General features: G+C 37.0%; 1 protein-coding gene across 1 annotated transcript in view; it reads left to right on the top strand.

Moving 5' to 3' along the window:
• The window catches only part of CLDN1 (claudin 1), a 48,469-nt gene extending 41,011 nt beyond the window's left edge, over positions 1-7,458 (top strand). The window contains exon 5 of the mRNA XM_011383396.2: positions 7,275-7,458. Coding sequence (XP_011381698.1) covers positions 7,275-7,458 — 184 coding nt within the window. The remainder of the gene's footprint in view (positions 1-7,274) is intronic.
• The last annotated feature ends 13,149 nt before the right edge of the window (positions 7,459-20,607 follow it).

A 20,607-nucleotide genomic window follows, 5' to 3' on the forward strand; every position in this document is an offset into this window, starting at 1 on the left:
CACACACACACTCTGGAATCTGTTGAGATTTAATTCTTTGTTTTTCTACTTACTAGCTCTATGACCTTGAGCAAATGTATTAACTTACCTAAGGACCTTTATCCTTGCATGGAACACAAAGATACTAGAACTGGGAGCACTGCCATGGATTCTCAATATTGGAAGGAGCATCAAGATAACTATTCCAATACTTTGACGTTTGAATATTTTTTATAACATTTTCACTTCAAGCAATGCTGCTTGAAGTTCACTGATAGACTCTGTCAAGCAACTATCGAACTGAAAGAGATGTGGAGAGGATATTTATATATGTCAAAGACTAAAGTTAGCATTCAATATATTACTGTATTATTCAACTTCTACAAAAATGATATAAAAATATATTTTTGTTATTATGCCTTGAAACTCAAGAAAGCTAGATGACTTGAAAGAAATCACAAAAGTGAGAGACTGAATACGCAAATGGCCAGACCATATGTAAAAAATAGAACTCTGATCCACAACCTGCAGCAACATGCTGAGGAAATCAACTTCTTATCTACAATAAAGAGCCCAGGAAATAAGTCTGCATAATCAAGACTTGTAGGAAGCCAGCTTTCTATCTCTAGTATTCTAACAATCCAGGAAGCTAAACAGTAACTCCTGTAACAATCAGCCCCAAATGACTTGATTATTAATTGACAGCTTTCCTAATTTTCCCAGCTTCCAAATTACCACCAGAGAAAGTTAACATGACCCCTAAGTAATCACATAGGATGCCTTGCTTCCAGTCAGCTTACCTACCGTTTCCCCATGCCAACAGCCTCTAATCATGGTACACTGAAGCTTTCATTTTTTTCCACTATAAAACTTTTCCACTCCTCTACCTGCCTTTGAGTCTCTACCGAAATGCAAGTGATGGTGGCTGACTCCCTTGCTATAGTAAGCTCTCATGTGTTATACAAAGTTAAAAGCAACACATTAGAAAACAATGAGAGGTTTGCTTCTCTCATTCAGTTCATCTTTATTTACTTTCACAAATGCTAATGAAAATAGGATTTAAGAAATTATTGCACGTGTGCAATAAGCTACTTGTGTAAGAATATTCATTGTACACAGTTTATGACAGACAAATGTCCATCAATAAGACAAATAAATTGTGGAATAGTTACACAATGGAAAACCTTGCACCAATGAAAAAGGAACAAACTATAGCTATAGATATCATGTAAATAAATCTTCCTTTCAAGGAGAGTGGTTATTAGAAAGGGATATACAGGGAGAATGTAGCATAAGAGTATCTGGTATTTATTAACCTGGCTGAGGTTACATGGGTCTTCCTTGATTCTCAATCCAAACTCCTTTGCTATAATATATTCCTTGTCCAGAAAAAAGGTAAAAATTATTTACTGAACGTGAAGTTTGAGTGCAAAAGGAATGGGACACTTCCAACTTCTGTGGGATTGGTTTTTGTTTAATGCTGAGAAAAAAAATATTTCCTGAGAACATGAGCTTCCTTTAAAATCCACTCCTAAATTCTTGCCTCAAGCCAGGTTTGTATCTCCTACAAGTACAGCCATACTTTGCTGCTCCACAGCTGCTATGAAAGAATGTCCACTTAGCATACTTGCTGTGGAGTTCGACTGGATTCCAATGGAATTCTAGCCCATAAGTGCTGCAGGGAAGGGGTGAGGAGTCATTTCTTAGACCGTGGCCAGTTTTCTCCTTCCTATCTAGCTTCTTTCTTAACCCATCCCATTAAGAATCAGAAAAATACCTCTCGAATTACATTATAGAGGTCCAGACCTCTATGATATAATTTTCTCCAGAAAGACTTATGGAAGAAAGGACAGATGACTTCTGGTGGAGTGCTAGTGTAGATTTCATGGAGAGGTCACACCTACTTAGGCCTTGAAGTCATAACAAGTTGTTTTGTTTGTTTAAACATTTTAATGTGTCGAAAAACCTCTTCCAGCCTTTCATTTTTCCTTTTTTTACTTTTTAAAAATAATTTCAAATTTACAGGAAATCTAGAAAATTAGTATAGAGATTTTCCACAGATCTTCATGCAGAGTTTCTTATGTTAGCATCTTGGAAATATATGTATATATACTGTCTAACATATATACATGTCTATATTTATGTTTCTGTATCTATCTTTGTGTGTGTGTGTGAGAGAGAGAGAGAGACAGAGAGACAGAGAAAGACAGGCAGACAGACAGACAGAGACAGACACAGAGACAGAGAGAACCAAGAATTCATGCTGATGTCTTTGATTCTAATCCAGGACCACAGGTGAATTCTAATTTTCCTGGAGGAAAAAAATGGTAATGTTTTGATGGCAGAGCAGCTCTTTATATTAATGTAAACAAGAACAGAGGTTCAAAAGCCTCAGCTCTGCTGAAGGAAATGGTCAGGTTTTGCATGGATTAGGTGGCAAGAGGAAAGTTATGCTGTGAAAAATGCTGCCAGTAGAAAGGGAAGGGAAGAGCTAAGACTGATAAATGTACTAATATAAGGCAGAAAGACATAACTAAACCCATATAAAAATATTTGTTTGATTTCTTATCAAATATAGGGCTGTAACTTAAAGCTATCATCTATTATGAGTACTTCTTGCCTTATTAGGAATTCTAGTATCAATCATGAAGAATATCCCTTATTCTCATTTCCCAATTCCACGTTTGTTGAACACTCAGAAATGTATGACCCTACTTCCTAAAAGTTGGAATGAACTCAGCTGGGTTAATGTCCATTTCCTCTCCCACGATCCTGGCAACATCTGGGATGTTTTCTGCCAAAATTCCAGCTATGTAAAATCTGGTGCTTAGGAATAAATGAACATGTGAATTAAGTGTATGGGTGCTATTGTTGGGTGAAAATTTATAGGTTTCCTTTTTGAGTTTCAGATTTATAAGCAGCATGAATAATACTCTGTTCTGTGTAATGTAATTTTATTAAAGAATATACATCTAACACTGAAAAATATTATTTTGCTTTTACACTGTACAAGTCTCATGATTTATGCAATTATTACACTTAAAAATATTCACTAATTCTGCTAGTTAACTAAAGTGTACCAACTTACTGATGTGTGAGACAGTTTATCTCTTTCTGTTGACTCAACACTAATACTTTACAAGGTGTCAGGCTTCTCTTCTGCTGGGCATAAAGCTGAATGCAAAGTTAAATAAGGTACAGCTTATATGTGTCTCTTTCTTAGACCATTCCACATCTGAAAATTTCTAGCTTCAGTTCCAACAATGTAAAGAGCTTAGAAGTCACCACTCCTGTCCTTTTAATAAGAAAAAAAGGTGAATGAATTGAAAAAAAAAAAATGATTTTTTGGACCCATCAGAGAAGTGAGATTACAAGGCAAATCATCACCCTGGAGATAGATGGGAAGAAGACTGCCAGAGGCTTATTCCAGGCAGGGGAAGTGCATTCCTCCCATTTCAGTCCCTCTAGTCTTCCTGTATCACCTGAGGACGGTGGAGTAGGGAGAAATAAACACTGAAGAAACTCTTGTGAAGCTCCTAGCAAAAGACAAAGCCTCACTAAAAGACTGCAATTTAATCATAGGATTATAGAATGTTTCTGCTCCCCCACACTTTACCACCACACTAATAGGCTCCAGCATAGTGGATTATAGCTGAAAGAGCTATAAGACACAGACTTTCTCTGAGGAAGAGTACTTAACGGAAACTCAAAGTCAAGACAGGAGACAAAAACAAAGATAGAACAGGAATTCTAAGTCTCTGGCAACTACAGCAAACATTAAAAACAGCCCAACTCCTTGGCAGGTTAACATAAATCCTTACTCTACAGTCTTATTTATCTCAATTTCTATCATGCGATCCATTATATCCAAACTTTAAACAAAAAAATTATAAGACTTGCCAAAGGGCAAGAAAATACACAGGCTAAAGAGACAAAGTATCAGAACAAGACTTAACTATTATACAGATGTTGGAAGTAGCAGACAGAGAATTTAAAATAACTCTGATTAATATATTAGAACATAAATGGAAAAGTAGACCACATGAAAGAACAAATGGGTTATGTAAGCAGAGATATGGGAATTTTAACAAAGAATCAAAAGTAAATAGTAGAAATAAAAAATGCTGCAACGGAAATGAAAAATGCCTTTGACAGGCATATCAGTAGCCTGGACAGGACTGAGAAAAGAATCAGTGAGCTTAAAGATACATCAATAGAAACTACCCAAACCGAAAAACAATGAGAAAAAAGAATAAAACAACATTAACCCCAGAACATCCAAGAACTATGGAACAATTTCAAAGGTGTGATATATTTGTAATTGTAATACCAGAAGGAAAAATAAGAGAACAGAGGTGAGAGATTCAAACTCTGAACTGGCAGGAGTGGTGTGAGTAGTTTATGTCTGAGGAAGTTTATCAAGATCCACTTTGAGAGCATGGAGAAAACCATGGAGACTTAATAAAAGAGGAACGAGATTTAACAGATCAGAAATAAGATCAAGAAACTTGATCAGATTTCTTCATTTTTCAATCCATTCCTTCCATAATCTGCACTTTCCTGCAGCTGGGTGGCTGCAGGAACCTCCTGCAGTAAGAGTCAGAGGCTCTCTCTCATCGTGATATTTTAAGTTCAGCCCAGGCAGGTTTGGGCCACAGCTTTTCAGCTCTTTTTGTGCCACCATTCTGCCATCTATATCTCATCTACATTTCTTCTGTACTCCTTGGCTTTTCCTTATAAAACCAAACTTCTCCAGAGACAACCACATAAGGGACAAGGAATAAAAGAAGCAGTAGCAACAAATACCTTTTCTGGCCCTTTCTCAAACACCTTTGATAGCCAATACTCGCTTTAGATAATAATCTTGAGTCCAGAAGAAAGCATGAGTTTTTCCAATATTATTATATCCTATATAAAAATTTTCTGTATCCAAATCCCCAGCTTGGCTGCCAAGGCCCACTAAGCTAAATACTCTTAACTTTAACTAGGAAGTTAACATAATTAAAAGGCTTTTTAGTGGCATCGTTGAGAGTGGCTTTTAGGGGAACAAGTGGCAAAGCAACCTGGAAATATGGAAGTAATTCAAACGAAGATGTTGAGGTTCTGAACTAAGACTGCAGTGATGTTGAGCAGAAGAAGAGTAATCTGGTGAAAAAGAGAGGACATGGGGCCCAAATGAATGTTGGGGAGAGACAGAAAGAGAAGCTTATATTTGAGGACTAGGTAAATCGAATATAGTCCCTAAAGTTCACATTAGAATTATTGTTTATAAGGAACAAGCTCTCGAATACGAATGGAACAATGTTGAAGTTAGCCTACTGAGAATAGAGTCTATATTTTAAAGAGTCAGAGATAAGTTTGCAAAAGGTAAGGGAGGCAGATTACAAAAAGCCACACAAGTTTGACAGATTTGAAAATGATGCCACAGACAAGAAGGAGCCAATGGAGATTCTTGAATGACATGATGCATCAATTTGAAAGATGAGTGGGAAAGGGAGAGGTTGGAGGTAGTGATAAAAAGCCTTTGCAGGATCTCAGGCATGGAGTGAGCAGCACTGGAACCAGGTCGGGGCAACAGGGAACTTGCAGAGGACTCCATAAGATCAAACGCACACAACATATACCTCTACACCTAGGTTTCTCATCTATAAAGAAGAGTAGTGATCCTATTATCACAGTTACTGCAAAGCTCAAAGCAGCAGTATAGTATAATGAATGTGAGTACATAGTCGGAAGTCAGATTTCGGGGTTAAAATCTCAACTCTACTATTTAGTAGCTAAATATCCTTGTGCAAGATGCTGAACCTCATGTTCCTCAATTTCTCCATCTGTAGAATGGAACTTAAAACAATACTTAAGTCATAGACTTGTGTGAAAGTTCATAGAATACATAAACACAAAGAACTCCATTCGGCACATAGTAAATGCTCTATATAAGTGTTGGCTATCATCACATACATAGAGTGTCTTGCTCAGTACCTAATACAATGCTCAATGAATAATATAACTTGTATTTTTTAAATACAATAGTTGAAAAAAGTGTAATAGGTGTGAACTTAATTCCATTTCATTCAAGACTCAACACCTAAATTCCCCTTACAACGTTGCACTGCAGTTGTGTAGCTTCTGCTTGAGCAATTCCAAGAGCAAGGAACTTTGAAAGATATCTCATGGAAATAGCCAGGACTCCAGTGTAAGATTTAGTCTCTGCCTCAACCTCTCTCTATCTTCTGGAAAATACCCACAAATCATTGCCCAGGCACTCTCTGTAGGGACCATAAAACCAAGGCAGGCATCGGTGGTGGCAGCCCTATTGTCTTCAATCTATGGCTCTCCTAGAGGCAGAATAAGATCTGCTTCTTGCCTTTTCCCCATGCGAGTCTCTTGGATAGTACTGAATTTTATTCTCTATCCCTTATCACAACCCTATGAAAAGTATAGACTTCCATATCCTTGTCCAGATTAAGGAACTTCCTGCTGTACTAATTGGGGATAATATATGTAAAAAGACTACAATTTGATAATTGAAATAATTCTAAAAATAGTTACTGAGCATATATCAAATATGAAGCACTGAGTTGGAAGAAGAGACTCAAAATAATCAAATATTAATCTTTACTTCTAGAACCTCAAATCTAGTTGGAAAGGCAGACAAAATAAAATGTAGAACAGAGTGTAAAATCACTTTAAATAATAATAGGTTCTAGACTTTCCCTTTTGAGACTCTTGAAATTTACATCTCTTGGCCTATTTCAGCAATGGTCATTCAAATCCTAGAATAAATAAAGTTAACAGGATTTGTCTGAGAATTTGAATAGTGGCAAGAATAGTCATAATGTCTTTGTTTTATTTTGGTTTTTTTTGGTGGTTGTTGTTGTTTTTTATAGGCGAAGCAACCCTTGGTTGACCTCACAGATTGCAAGGACCTTTTCAGCTTACAATTCCTTATTTATTTATTTTTTTAATTTTTTACGCCTACAGCACCTGGTCTTCCTAGGTGGTCTCCCATCCAAGTACTAATCAGGCCCTACCCTGCTTAGCTAACAAGATCAGACGGGATCAGGCTTGATTAGGGTGGCATTCATAATGGTTTTTAGTTGGAGCTTTAGACATACAATCATAAAATGATTTAAAAAATGTATAGTTGCCAAAGATATTAGAAAAATTATAAGAAACTTTTGTCATGAATTTGAAAGCTGCATTAAATACCCAATATAATTTCTTCTACCATCTAAGTTAACTTGTGAGAAAATTGAAACCAAGACCAATAAAGAAACTTGCTTCAATCTGTGTAGGTGGCATGCAGGAGCAAGGAGAGATGATGAGTTGACAATGGAACATCTACGAAAAGATGTCTTAGAACCATTTGGAAATCTGCAACTAGAGTATGAGTCAGGGCCAGACATGGAGACTGTGAGATATCTCTTGAGCACCGATGTAGTTAAAGTCCTGCCAGTTGATGAAATCTCTACAGGGTAATTGTTTAGAGAAAAGAGATGAGAGCCAAAGGCTAAGTCATGTGGTAAATAATCACGGCTTAGTGAGAGAAAAAAGAGAATCCTGCAAAATAGAAACACACACACACACACACACACACATACACACACACACACACACACACACACACACACACATAAAGCAGAAGAAAACCAGAAGAAAATACTGTCGTAGAACATCAGAGATATGAGAGTTTCGAACACAAAAGAATGAGGGGCAAATTCCAATCATCTGGATAGGTCAAGGAAATTGACTAAGAATTGGCCAAATGAGATCTCTAAGAAAATTTGAAAGAGAGAATGTCAGAAGGGTAGTAACTGCAGAAGCCAGAATTCAAAGCGCTAAATTGGAGATTGAGGTTTGCTCTTCATATTACCGATTGCTATTATTTATTTCTTCGGGCAAGGTAACTGGGAGAGCTGAAGCAGTATGCTCTACCTGCTGCCACCGCAGGATGACTCTTCTTTAGCTAAAGAGAAGAACTTTAGATTTTATAGAGCTCGATGCAACACTGGGCTCTGCCTACTAGGTTGCACTACCCTCTTATTTTAAAAGATCCCTGATTGTTGTCCCTAAAGTTCTTTTTCCTGAAGATTTTCAATCTGACTCGTATTTTCTACCACCAGCTGGTGGTATTTGTTGAACATGGGATACTTAATCTATGCTATTATACTCGATTAATAGCCCTGTGCTGAGCTCTGTGAGTTAGAGCCAATGCTACTGTGTGCCACTAAAGATACAAAATTCAATGAGGCATATCTCCTGCCCCATGGGGAGAGGACACACAACAAATATCCTATGAGTTATACTGATAAATATAGAGTACTGAGAGAATGCAGAGGGAGGAACCTAATTACCTGAAGGTTTACCAAAAGAAATGATATTTTTCTCAAATTAGCTCCCAGTCTTGGGCCTCTTGCTGCCTCTTCCTTCCTCTTTTCTATCCACATTAAGCTGTATTAGTTTGTGGATAGCCAGTGGTGTTCCTATACAGGTAGGAAGCCATCATTTTAGGACTGTGTTTCTGATTCTCTTGCCTTGCCAGTTAATGTGCCATCTGACTCATAGTGCCACAGGCATTTATTGCACAACAAGCCAGGTGCAATAGCCTGGGAGATCCAAATCCCACAACCATAATGAGGGCCGGAATTTTCATTTAGTAAACAACTTCATCTATAATTTTGCTTTTGTTTTCTTTCTTGATTGAGCTGTTGCCTGAAAAATACAGGCCTTTAAAAATACATATTTGACTTTAAATTTATTTCTAGAAAGTGTACCAGTTTAATTGCAAAAATTGGAATAAATTCCCCTTCTCTATTTTCTTAGATGTCTTAGTAGATATGGTATTTTTTAAAATCTTCTAATATCTGCACAAGAACAAACCTTAAAAATGATCTAATCTGGGCCTCCTATCTGATTCTTGAATCAACTCTTCGTTGTTCTTGCCATGTGGACATTTAGCTTTCCAGTCACTCAACAGTGGGGTGGCATGTGACTATACTGTGATCAGTCCATAATACTAAGCTTTCTTTGTGAAATGTCCTATTACTTATTTGTGTGTTATCTTTTCTGGTTTTTAGAGCAGAAGCCTCATCATTACAATCCTATTATCTTAGTGTTGCACAATTTTCAAACTGCTTTCGCTTGCATTTCCTCATATGATTCTTACATTGCTGTGAAGAAGACAGATCTAGTATCATCCCCATATCTCCAGATGCTCAGCACTAGGTTATGTTTACTGCCCCATGCCATAATGACTGTGAAAACCTTTTTTAACACTCCCACATGACTGTCTCAAGGACCTTTATTAGTATTTGACTTACAATATTACATATTCCTCAGGGACAAATGTATCATACCCTAATGTTCAAATTAACGCTATTCTTCAATGTGATTGTTTGGAGTTGACTGGGGAAAAATAAAGAATTTTAAACTTATTATATTGTGCTTCACCACTGTAAGAAAAATAATGCTGTTAATTTTTCCACTCAAGAATAAATTTAGATCCTTCAAGATGTCAAAACTTTTAAGGAATTGTCAGAGCTTAGGCTAGGAGTCATATCAAATAATAGCCACCACCACCATTGATTTTGTGCCTACTGTGTGGCAGTCACTGAGCCAAACTCTCTACATATCACCTCCCTTCACAGTGAATTAATGACCACTATGAGTTAAGCATTATTATTCCCAATTTATAGTCGAGAAAACTAAATCTTAAACAGGTTGAACAATCCACCCAATGGTGAGTAGGAACTTTAGGTTTTGGATTTAAACCTAGACTTTTCTAACTTGAAATCCAGAGCTCTTAGATTCTGTATTAGTGTTTTGTAATGTGTCGTGTCCAGACCACCTGTATTAGATTACCTGGTGTATGCATCAATCAATCGGTTTCCTGGACATTTCCCAAGGCTACAGAATGGGAATTTCTGGAGACAGGCCTGGATATATTAATTTGGAACAAGTTTTCATTTGGAACGCTAAGTTTTGAGAAGCAGTATACCCTTCTATCCTCCCTCACAAACACTTTTATAAGGGTGAAGGAAAGGTGTGGAAAAGATTTGGACTTCATTGTGCACCATAGGAGCCGCCACATGGTAACTATTGCAACCAGTGTTTACTAGGGCTTAAAGCCATTAAGGGGGTTGTTTTTGGCTATTATGATAATATACAAGATGGCTTGAATTAAGTTTTTGGCAGATTTGGAAAGTGGAGAGTTTTTTTTTTTCTATTTTCCTTCTTTATGTTTAGAGATAATGAGAACACTTAAAAACCTAAAATCTCAGAGCTGCCTGTTTTATATAAAGGTTGTACGGATTTCTAAATAACATTTCTCTTGCCTGTTCCAAAGTCTCTGTATGTGTATTATCCTCCTGGACTATTGCTGCCATATGCTTTCTCCATTAATGGAGCAAGGAGAGTGAGTAAAACTCATTCCGGGATTAAAGTCATCAATTTAATCTATGAATAACGTAGTGCCAAGTAGGGACCATGAATCTTCAAAGGCTCTCTGAAATGTACAAAAGGAAGCGTCTATGGTGAGACAGAGGAGGCCACAGTATCTTTAGGGCTTAGAAATGAATCCAGTATCATTCGAGGAACCCTCATAATTAAAACATCAGTGTGAGTTTGCACAATAATATTGCTCATTCCTGCCTGACTTTTGTGAGTAGGTCCCGCCTCTCCAGCTCGCCCATCTGCCAGACTTCTTTGTGGCTCCCCCAAGCTCTAGTGTTGTGAAATACACACATTTGTTTGCTTTTTCAAGATAATCCAATTGCAATTTGGGCAAAGTATTCTTTAAAGTAATTAAAGTGGAAGTCTTGGTTTTCAAAAGTTAAATCAAAAATGAAATATTACTCCTGTGTTTATGAAATTCTTCATAACTTTTACAAAGTAAGCATAGTGATAGTACAATTTAATTTTAGTGTGTGTGTGTGTGTGTGTGTGTGTGTATATATATATGTATATATATATATGTACATATATACATATATATCAATCACTAGGGCTTCCTCATTTAGACAGTATTTGCCTCATTTTTATGATTAGAAAACATGGCAGAGAAGTAAAGTTAATTACACAAAGTAATAGAGCTAATGCCAGATTCAAATAGTAATTAAGTCATTTCCAACGGAGGGCATTTTCCTCACCTAGAAACTTCCATGGGGAAAAAAAATTCTTCAAAAAGATATGGAAAGGATAAATTACCATTGTTACTGCTATACACTATTGATATTATTGTACTTCATGTTGACTTAGTTCTCTCCTTCTAAAATGCTGATCCTTGTTCCAGGGACTTCATGATAATAAACTGTAAAAAATTTGCTGCTTCTGAATGTTTTGAGATTAAAAGTGTAAAACCTGCTTGAGAAGCTAGATGTTGTTTTCGTTTCTTTTCTTTGTGGGTGGTCTGTTTTCATTCCCAAGACCACCACCATTGTGGGAAGGATGGTGCCCTAGGGAATTAGGAGCTGTTGTTTTGCCTTCGAAAACAACAGCTGAGCTAGCCAAGCCTAGGTCAGTGCGCGCGCCACGCACACACACACACACACACACACACACACACACACACACACACCTGCATAAAGAGATTAGCCTCCAGCTTCAACAACCCCACCCACTCAATCCCTTAATCAAAAAGAGCTTCCTTGCCCTTTCCAAGGCTCCCACTCTCATCCGTAGACATATAGAGATGTAGCCATGCAAATTTCAAGGCTTACAAAGGGAACCCCCAATTCAGTGACACAGTTTTCTCCAACAGCAGTCTGAGCGTAAGGTCAAAAAATTTATGTTTCTCAATTTCTGTCTCTTATCTTGAAAATGCATCCACCCCAGAATCAGCTTCCACCCCTCTGTCCTGAGGCTCCCTGCATGCATTAGGAGCAAAACAACAATTCCACCACTCATAATGATATGCTTCTGTCTGTCTATTTGACGTGTGTCAGGTGTATTCAGCAAATCAGAGGAAGACTGGGATCTACCCAGTCTCTGAACTCTAATTTTCATATTTCTGTCTGTCATCTGTGCAGCTCTTTAAAGAGAAGTTCTACCAATAACTACCCATAGAACCTATAAAGCATGTTACTACTTTAAAGCAGTCCTCTTGGTAAATAATGTTTTTCAGTTCCCAAAGGATTTGCCAGGTTGCTGGAGGAGTTAGCCTATTTCAACATTCTGAGTGAGAAAGAACTAACCAAAGGCTGGTGGAGGTACTTCTGACATGTTGGTTTTAGGCAAACTCAAATTGAAAAAAATGCAGTTGCATATTCCCCTCCTTTGTTTGCCCCAGTGAACTTTTGTTCTACCAGAGCTGTTCTTTCTTTGGAATCTGGCATCTGCTGCTCAAACTACCCCCTCATGCTCAGACATGTTTATGAACTTATCTCAGAAAGTTACGACGCTGCCTCTCTGAGGCATTTTGTCAGAAGCTTTTCCTTGTGGCCTTCTCCTAATGAATTCACATTTTCTCTTCTAGCTGCCCAGGGTCTCCCTCAGACATTATCATGATTGAGGTCAAGGTCATCAATCTCTGCTTTTAAAAAAGGAGCTGAAAGAATTAAAATAATCTTGAAAAATCAGTCTGGTGCTCATTTGTAGAATAATCTTCCATGAAAGGTGTGGCTTGTTGCCTACATAACCTCATTCTAAGTTTCAGAGATTCCCCTGGGAGTGAGTAGAAGAGATGAGTAGCCCCCTAAGGTCATAGGAGGAGGCTACTGGGAACAGTAAAAAATAGAAAAGAACATAGTAAAGAGAAAGAGAAGAGAATGTTTGGTGGGGAGGGGGGAGTTAGCAACAGAGATTGCATCACAAAAAAGGAAGGAAACTCATACTTCTTAAATAGGACCCTGGTAAAGCCCTTTAAGCACATAATTTTATCTCATTCTCATAGAGATTGAATTGTGTCCCCCATAAAATTCACATGTTGATGTCTTAACCCCTAGTACCCCAGAATGTGACTTTATTTGGAAATAGGGTTGTTGGAGATATAATTAGTTAAGATGAGGTCATCTGGATGAACCCTAATCCATTATGACTGGTTTCCTTATTAGAAAGAAAGAGAGAGAGAGAGAGAGAGAGAAAGAAAAGAAAGGAAAGAGAGAAAGAAAGAAAGAAAAAAGAAAAGAAACTTGAACACAGACACGCTTAGAGGGAAGACAATGTAAAGTGACACAAGGAGAATACAGCCATCTACAGGCTAAGGGGAGAGACCTTCTCTCACAGCCCTCAGAAAGAAGCAACCCTGTTGACGTCTTGCTTTGCACTTCTAGCCTCCAGAACTGTGAGACAGTTTATGTCTGTTCTTTAAGCCACCCGTTTTGATACTTTGTTATTATAGCCCTAGCAAACTAATACAGAAGGTACTGTTATTATCCTTTCATACAAGAAGAAACCAATGCTTAAAGAGGTTACTTAGGTTCATTCATAGCAAGTCAGTTGGGGCTGGAACACAAATCTGTTTGATGCCAAAGTCCAATATTTTTTCCTGCTACCTGATTAGAGCTTGTTGCTGGAATAAAATGTGGCCCCTTTAAAAGAACATGATAACTCTGTGGTTTTCAAATATTTTGACTGGAGTTTTTTTGTTGTTGTTCACATGTTATGAAGAAGTTCATTATGTAAAACAGATGAAGACCGAGATGTTTCAGTTGGAGCAGGGATGTAGCCTATAGTCTAATTTATTTATCCCTCTCCCCATCCCACACAGTGATGGTCCTCAAGAGGCCTCTGAAATCCACCGTTATACAGAATATTGCTGGACAACCACTGTGTATAAAAGAGAACAACATGGGCGCAAACATAGTATCTACATTAGGCATAACACAAGCAAAAAGAAAAAAAAAGGTATTATTAAATTCTATGAAACTCATTATGTAAAAGCAGAAATTATACACCTTCTTTCAGAGTGCATAAAGGATACAAAGCCTTAAAAATATCACCACCATCAGATGGATGGATTACAGCAGAGGAGAAAAAGCACTGGACAGAAGTAAATATGCTAGTTACGAGCCATGAGATTTGGGGCAGGTTCATCCCTCTCTGACTCTATTTCCCTGTCTCTCTCTAAGGTCTAGGTCATGGCATATGCCCTGCACACTTCACAGGTGCAATGAGATGACAAGTGAAGGAAAGGATATGAAAAGGGCTTTGCAAATAATGGAGAAGAATGCCTCACCATGATGAGGATTACTCTCTGACTGAGTTCTCAAATCATTAAAATATTATGTAAAGGAAGGTACTCAGTTAAACATGCTGAGGAATCAGGGAGGGATCTTAGGTGAAGGCTCCACGTCTGGGAGAATCAGTGCACCGTGAAATTATGAAGTGTGATCATTAACTGGGCCATTCTACACAGGCCTTCTCTTTGAAGTCTATGACCTTCTATGTGTCACTGAACTGCTGAAAGACTACTCTGAGCATCCCAGCCCACCCTGCTGATGTAATCAGACAAGGTTCACTCTGCACAGCCAGAGTTCCTGGTTAACATTCAGTTCAGTAATTCAACTAAAGCACTTGGGACTGGTAAACATACAAGGCCTGCATTCAGACATTAGCCAGTGACTTCGAGACTAAGAATGGGTAACCTGTGGTTTGTTTTTGTTCTTCTAGTCCTGTTGGAAATTCTCAGGGACTCATTAATTTTTAATGGCGAGTTCAACTAATACTCTGCTAATAACAATGAAAGGGCACAATTTCATTTTATACCTAGATTTAAAAAGTTCCAGAATGTCAGAAAAGGAAGGGGACTTAGAGATCACTTGGCCCAACCTTCTCATTTTATAGATGGATGAACTAAGACCCCAAGAGGGATATAGATTTTCAAAGTTTACTCCGTGGGTTAGCAAGAGTGTAAGAACTCAGATCAATTATCTCCCAACCTGTGTTCTATCTATGGGCTGCCAAAAAGGATGACCATATTAGCATTAAAGGGATGTTGGAGAAGTTGAGGAGATGAGATCTCATTTGTACAACATATTTGGGGCCTCAAGAACAATAACAAAGACACATAAAGTGCCTAACTGTGTGGCTGTACGCTGGGCATAGAAAATGTAGGTTGCATTGGTTAAAGATATTTGTAAAATGATGTTTGGAATATACATTTCAAGTGAATGTATATATCAACAAGATTAAAATAAAATATTAAACAGCTTGATATCAGTGCATATCTTTTCATAAATTACCAAACCCGATGATTTATTTCACAATTTCAAAACTTTGGTAAATCTTATGGGCACAGCCTCTAAAACACTACAGGTATTCTATAATTCAGGGGTCCTCGACCTTTTTGGCACCAGGGACCAATGTTCCTATGAGAATCTAATGATCTGAGGTGGAGCTGAGGCAGTGATGCTAGCGCTAGGGAGCGGCTGTAAATATAGATGAAGCTTCCTTCACTAGCCCACCGCTCATCTCCTGCTGTGCAACTTGGTACTTGTCCATGGCCGAGGAGTGGGGATCCCCATAAAAACACAGTTTCTTGTTGGAATTAATCATTGTTTTGGTACATCTCTATAATACTTTAGAAAATTGTTTATAAGGTTTCATTTTTTTCACATTTTATTTTAAGCAACATAAGTGAAATGACTCATCCAATTCTCACTCTTGCTAGCTATATAACTGTGGGTAGATACTCTGTGCCTCAATTTCTTCATATGTAAAATAAGGACAGAAGCTCTATTCACCTCATAAGATGATCGTGCTAAGGGAAATGATATATGTGAAGCACTTATTAAATATTAATTCCTTTTATCACCATTCATAAGTTCACACAAAAAGGTTGTGAGCTAGGAGAAAAAAATCTATACTTCCTAACTCCAGTTTCTCTGCCTTTCCATTTTCTTTTTTTAATTTTCCCCTTTAATCTTTCTCCTACTTAAATGTTTTAAATTTTCAAAGAATTTATTTTCCTCAATTTTCCGTTGTCATTTCCATTTTATTTTAAATCAACTCAACTATATTTCTGGAGTTATTTGAATCTTTTAAAATATTTAAATAATTAAATTTAGGCATTTTCAGTTCTCATTGTGCAGTTATAAATCAGTAATATGAATTCTTGATTTTTCAATGGAAGTAATAACTTACAGTTTTAGAGTACTTTACCACTGCGAGATGCTTTTATATCCATTCTTTAATGTTATTTCCAAAAGAACCCTGTGAGCTAGTCACAGCACACATTTTATGGTCAAGGACCTGAGGCTCAGAAAAGTAAATAACTGCAAAATATCAAGTAATCATAAATGGCATAGTGAAGACTAGAATCTAGTTCAAGTGCCATGAACTCAAATTCCTATAAAGGCTGGGCAGAAGTAATACAACAGAGAAGAGTGAAGTCTGTGGAAAAGTAAAGAGCTCTAAACATGAAAACGTTGGCTCAATATTCCCTAGCCTTCTTATTTTTTAAGAGAAACCAGAAGTATTCATGTGAGATCCTAATTTTTAAAAGATTTGGAATTCCAAAAAATGAAAAACAAATAAACATAACCTTGGGCCACCTGTTTACAATTTTTGATCTAGATTAATAAATTCCTGGCCACATATGCCTCTTTCTACTATTCAGACTGAATTTATTTCAGAAGAAATTATGCTTATCAAAGCATTTCTATTTCTCTCTGGCTAGAATAAATCAAGTTGACTTTGTCTATACTCAAAAACTAGACTCTGATTTTTAATAACCAATTCAACCTTGATATAGCTAAAATAGAGCTTCTGAATTCTTCCTTCTCTCCCTGTTCCAAAGCTACGTATTGCCAAACAGTCTTTATATCAGTAAATGATACCATTATCCACCTGGTGGCTCAGACCAAGATCCTAGGAGTCATCTTTGATTCCTCTTCTATCATAACATCCCACATCCAATATATCAGGTGGTTTTATTCCCATTGCAGAGTTTTCTCAACTATCTAAACTGCCTTTAGATATTCTTTTCTTTTTGCCTTGTGATTTTTTACAATAAAAAATTTTAACAACTGAAAAAGGAAAGAGAACAGTGTAATAAAGACAGGTCCATAATCTAAATTAGATAATAATCGGTATTTTGCTGTATCTGCATCATTTATTTTTTTGTTTATTTTGTCTCTGTTATTCATTTCCAAAAAAATAAGTATGTTTTTCTATACAACCACGATACTATTATCATACCTAACAAAATTAAGAATAATTACTTAACTTTATCTAATATCCAAATCATATTCAAATACTTCCAAATACTGTAATAATTTCATTTATAGCTGGTTTGTTTAACTGGGATCCAATGAAGGCATTGCTTCTGGTGATTATATCTCTTAAGTCTCTTTTTTAATATTACTTAATTTTATTTATTATTTGGTTTTCATAACATTGACTTGTTGAAAAGATAGGCAAGTTATTCTGTAAAATGTCTGCCTTCTAGGTTAGTCTAAATCCTTCCTTATGTGCATTTGATTTGTCCTATCCACCATATTTCCTAGGAATTGGAAGTAAGATCTAAAGGCTTGATTACATTAACATCAGAGTGCCTCTATTTTTGAAGATAGACATTCACAGCCATTTTTCTATTTTAATTAACTAAACAAAGGTTTAAAAATGGCTTTATAAGGGATAGAAGGAATACAGGAAAGGCCAGCAGGTGGTGTGAGAAGGAGAAAACTATCCCAATTATCTCACCGTGTTCTAGGATCTGGTATTTAGCTGTATTCTCAGAAGTTGAATGGATTCAAAGAGACACAAAAAGAACATGAAATACAAACATGAGAATTACCTTTATAATCTGCAACGAGATATGGAAACGTTAAATCAACTGGAATGTTATCATTGGTGAAAATTAGTGCATTTTCCTACCATATATAGTGGTTTCCAAGCCAAGTTGCATATTAGAATCATCTGGGACTCTTAAAAAAATACCTCCCCCCAAAATTCTGATTTAATTGGTCTCGGGTGTGGAATGAGCATTGGTATTTTTTAAAAGCTCCTCAGGTGGTTCAAAAATGCTACCAGGGCTAAGAAATACTGCTATATTACATCTAAACCAGAAGCCAGTTTGTCATCAGAAAGTTGTTTTGGAAACACAAAACCAGAACTTGGGATGCTGGTGATATGAAGTAAAAAAGTGTGAAGCATCCATATTAGTCAATTGTGTTAAAACATCTGTGCACATGAGAGTCATTGAGACATGCTTACTCAAACAGCATTGACTGGATCCATGCTTTCCACTTCACTCACGTCTTTATATCCCCTTCGAAATTCTGATTAAAATACTCTAGGGTGGGCTCCTAAATGCTGCTTTTATAAGCAACAAGGATGATTCTGACATAGATAATCCATGGTTCGCACACTAAGTAATACCAGTCTAGATCCTATGGGATACACTTGCTTTGAGGAGCAGACAAGACCAGTGTTGTTTTTAGACTTAAGCTACAAGCTGCATCAGAATGAGATGCAAGGTGTGTTAATACACAGATTGCTAGGCTTCCCTGCCAGAGTTTCTGATTCAGTTAGTTTGAGGTAGAGTCCACAATTTGCATTTCTACCAAGTTTAAGGTAGTGGTTCTCAGTCAGGGAAAATTTGCCTTCTAGGGCAGGGGTCCCTAACCCCCAGGTCACTGACCAGTACAGTTTGTGGCCTGTTAGGAACAGCGCCACACAGCAGGAAGTGAGTGGCGGACAAGTGAGGGAAGATTCATCTGTATTTACAGCCACTCCCCAGCGCTAACATCACCGCCTTGGCTACACCTCAGATCATCATGCATTAGATTCTCATAGGAACACTGGTCTCTGGTGCCAAAAATGTTGGGGACCGCTATTCTAGGAGACATTTAGCAATGTCTTGAGACATTTTTTAAGACTTTATTTTTTCGTAGCAGTTTTATGTTTACAGCAAAATTAAGAGGAAGGTACAGAGATTTCCCATATACTCCCTTTCCCTACAAAGGCACTGCCTCTCCCATTATCAACATCCTCTACCAGCAATATTTTGTCATTTCAAGCTCCTCTTTCCAATTTATTTCAACAACCTTTTAAATCTCAGGGTACTAGAGAGCTCTTCAAAGATCACTTCTCCATGCCTTCCTCATTGGAATCCTTTACAGAATTTTTAAATGTTAAGGGTTTTGTTTTTCTGATACCTAACTTGGCAAGCCATCTTCTTTGTAAGTCTCAGTCATGGAAAAATTATGGGGTTTTTTTTGTTTTTTGTTTTATTTTTCAAAACTGTTTGAAATGCTTTCATCTATGTAGCAATACAGAAAATAACAAAATATAATTATTTAGAGACAATAGAGAATTTCTAATAGTACTTATTTTTTTCAATTTCCATGACCTATGTTCTTATACCATTTGTACCACAATATTAATTTCTTAAAGATTAAAAAAACAAAAACCTTAAAATCTAGATCACATAACTATGTTGTGTTAAAGCAGGATATTAGGTTTTATGACAGGAGAAAGGGTGGGATCTTCTTCTGAAGTGAAGAGCTTTTTCCATAGAGGCTGGAGGACAAGTCCTGCAGATTGGGATGTAGCTCCTGAGGTACACAGGTGACTTCAAAGGCCCACAGGGTTATAATCATTACTTGCCTACTCCAAACTGCAGAGGTGAAGCCTGACATTTCTTTCTTAACCTTCAGAGAGATGTTCCCATTCAAATGGTGATTTGTTATTGTTCCCAAGGAATAGTTATTATAAGAATTAGGGAAATCGCACAAACAAGAAAAACATAATCTAGTAAAACAGATCGATCGATATGTGCCCAGCAGGAGAGACTGACAATTACACAAATAACTCTAAAACAGGCAGAAAATCCAAATGCTCTAGCAGAGACAAAAGCTGTGAACTGTGGTTATATTTGATTTGAGTAATCAGAAGATTCTGAAAGGAACAGCTTTGAATGTTGCCTGAGATTTGAAAAGATAGAGTTGGCAAAGAACATTTCAGGCTGAAAGAACCCTATAAGCAAATAGCTTTGAGCATCTGTAGATAGAGAGAAAATAGTGCAAGAATTTAATGCACCTTGTAGTGCTGCTGGGGGTCTCATGATAAATAGAAAGACTTAGTAGGAAATAAAAGGGAATTTCTCATTGGAACGAATTAAAAAAAAAACAAAACAACTATCTGGCCAATAATTCTCATTTGGAAAATGACTCTGAATCTAGCTGGCCAATAATTCTCATTTGGAAAATGACTCTGAATCTGAGTATTCCTGTGGGTATCTTCATTTAAAGCTCTCTAGAACCTTTTGGCATCATCTGTGCTTCATCCTAAGGGAAGCCAGGAAGGGGATGATATGTCGGAGGCTCAAGTCTCTGTACCATGGAAAGGCAGTTGATCTTATTCTTAAGTAACACATAAAAGCTTCATCTCTAAACAGAATTACAGTTGACATACTTGGAGTGACAAGAAACTTTAAAACACAACTCCCAGATCTTTATTTTTCCTTGGATTTTTTACTTTTGATTTGTTTCTTTTTTAATTTTTTGCTCATATACGTATATCACATTAAGTGGAATGTGGTTAAAACCTCAGTTCTTGCCTGTAAATAAATCATTGCTAATGAAACTTTTCAAACCATTGTCTGTTGACTGCTATTCCCAAAGTGATTTCTGTAACAAGTTTGAGAATCTGTTAAGATAGAGAAAGCTGGAGGATATCCAGCAACAC

This window comes from Pteropus vampyrus, unplaced genomic scaffold (assembly GCF_000151845.1).
Source record: "Pteropus vampyrus isolate Shadow unplaced genomic scaffold, Pvam_2.0 Scaffold14, whole genome shotgun sequence".
NCBI lineage: Eukaryota > Metazoa > Chordata > Mammalia > Chiroptera > Pteropodidae > Pteropus > Pteropus vampyrus.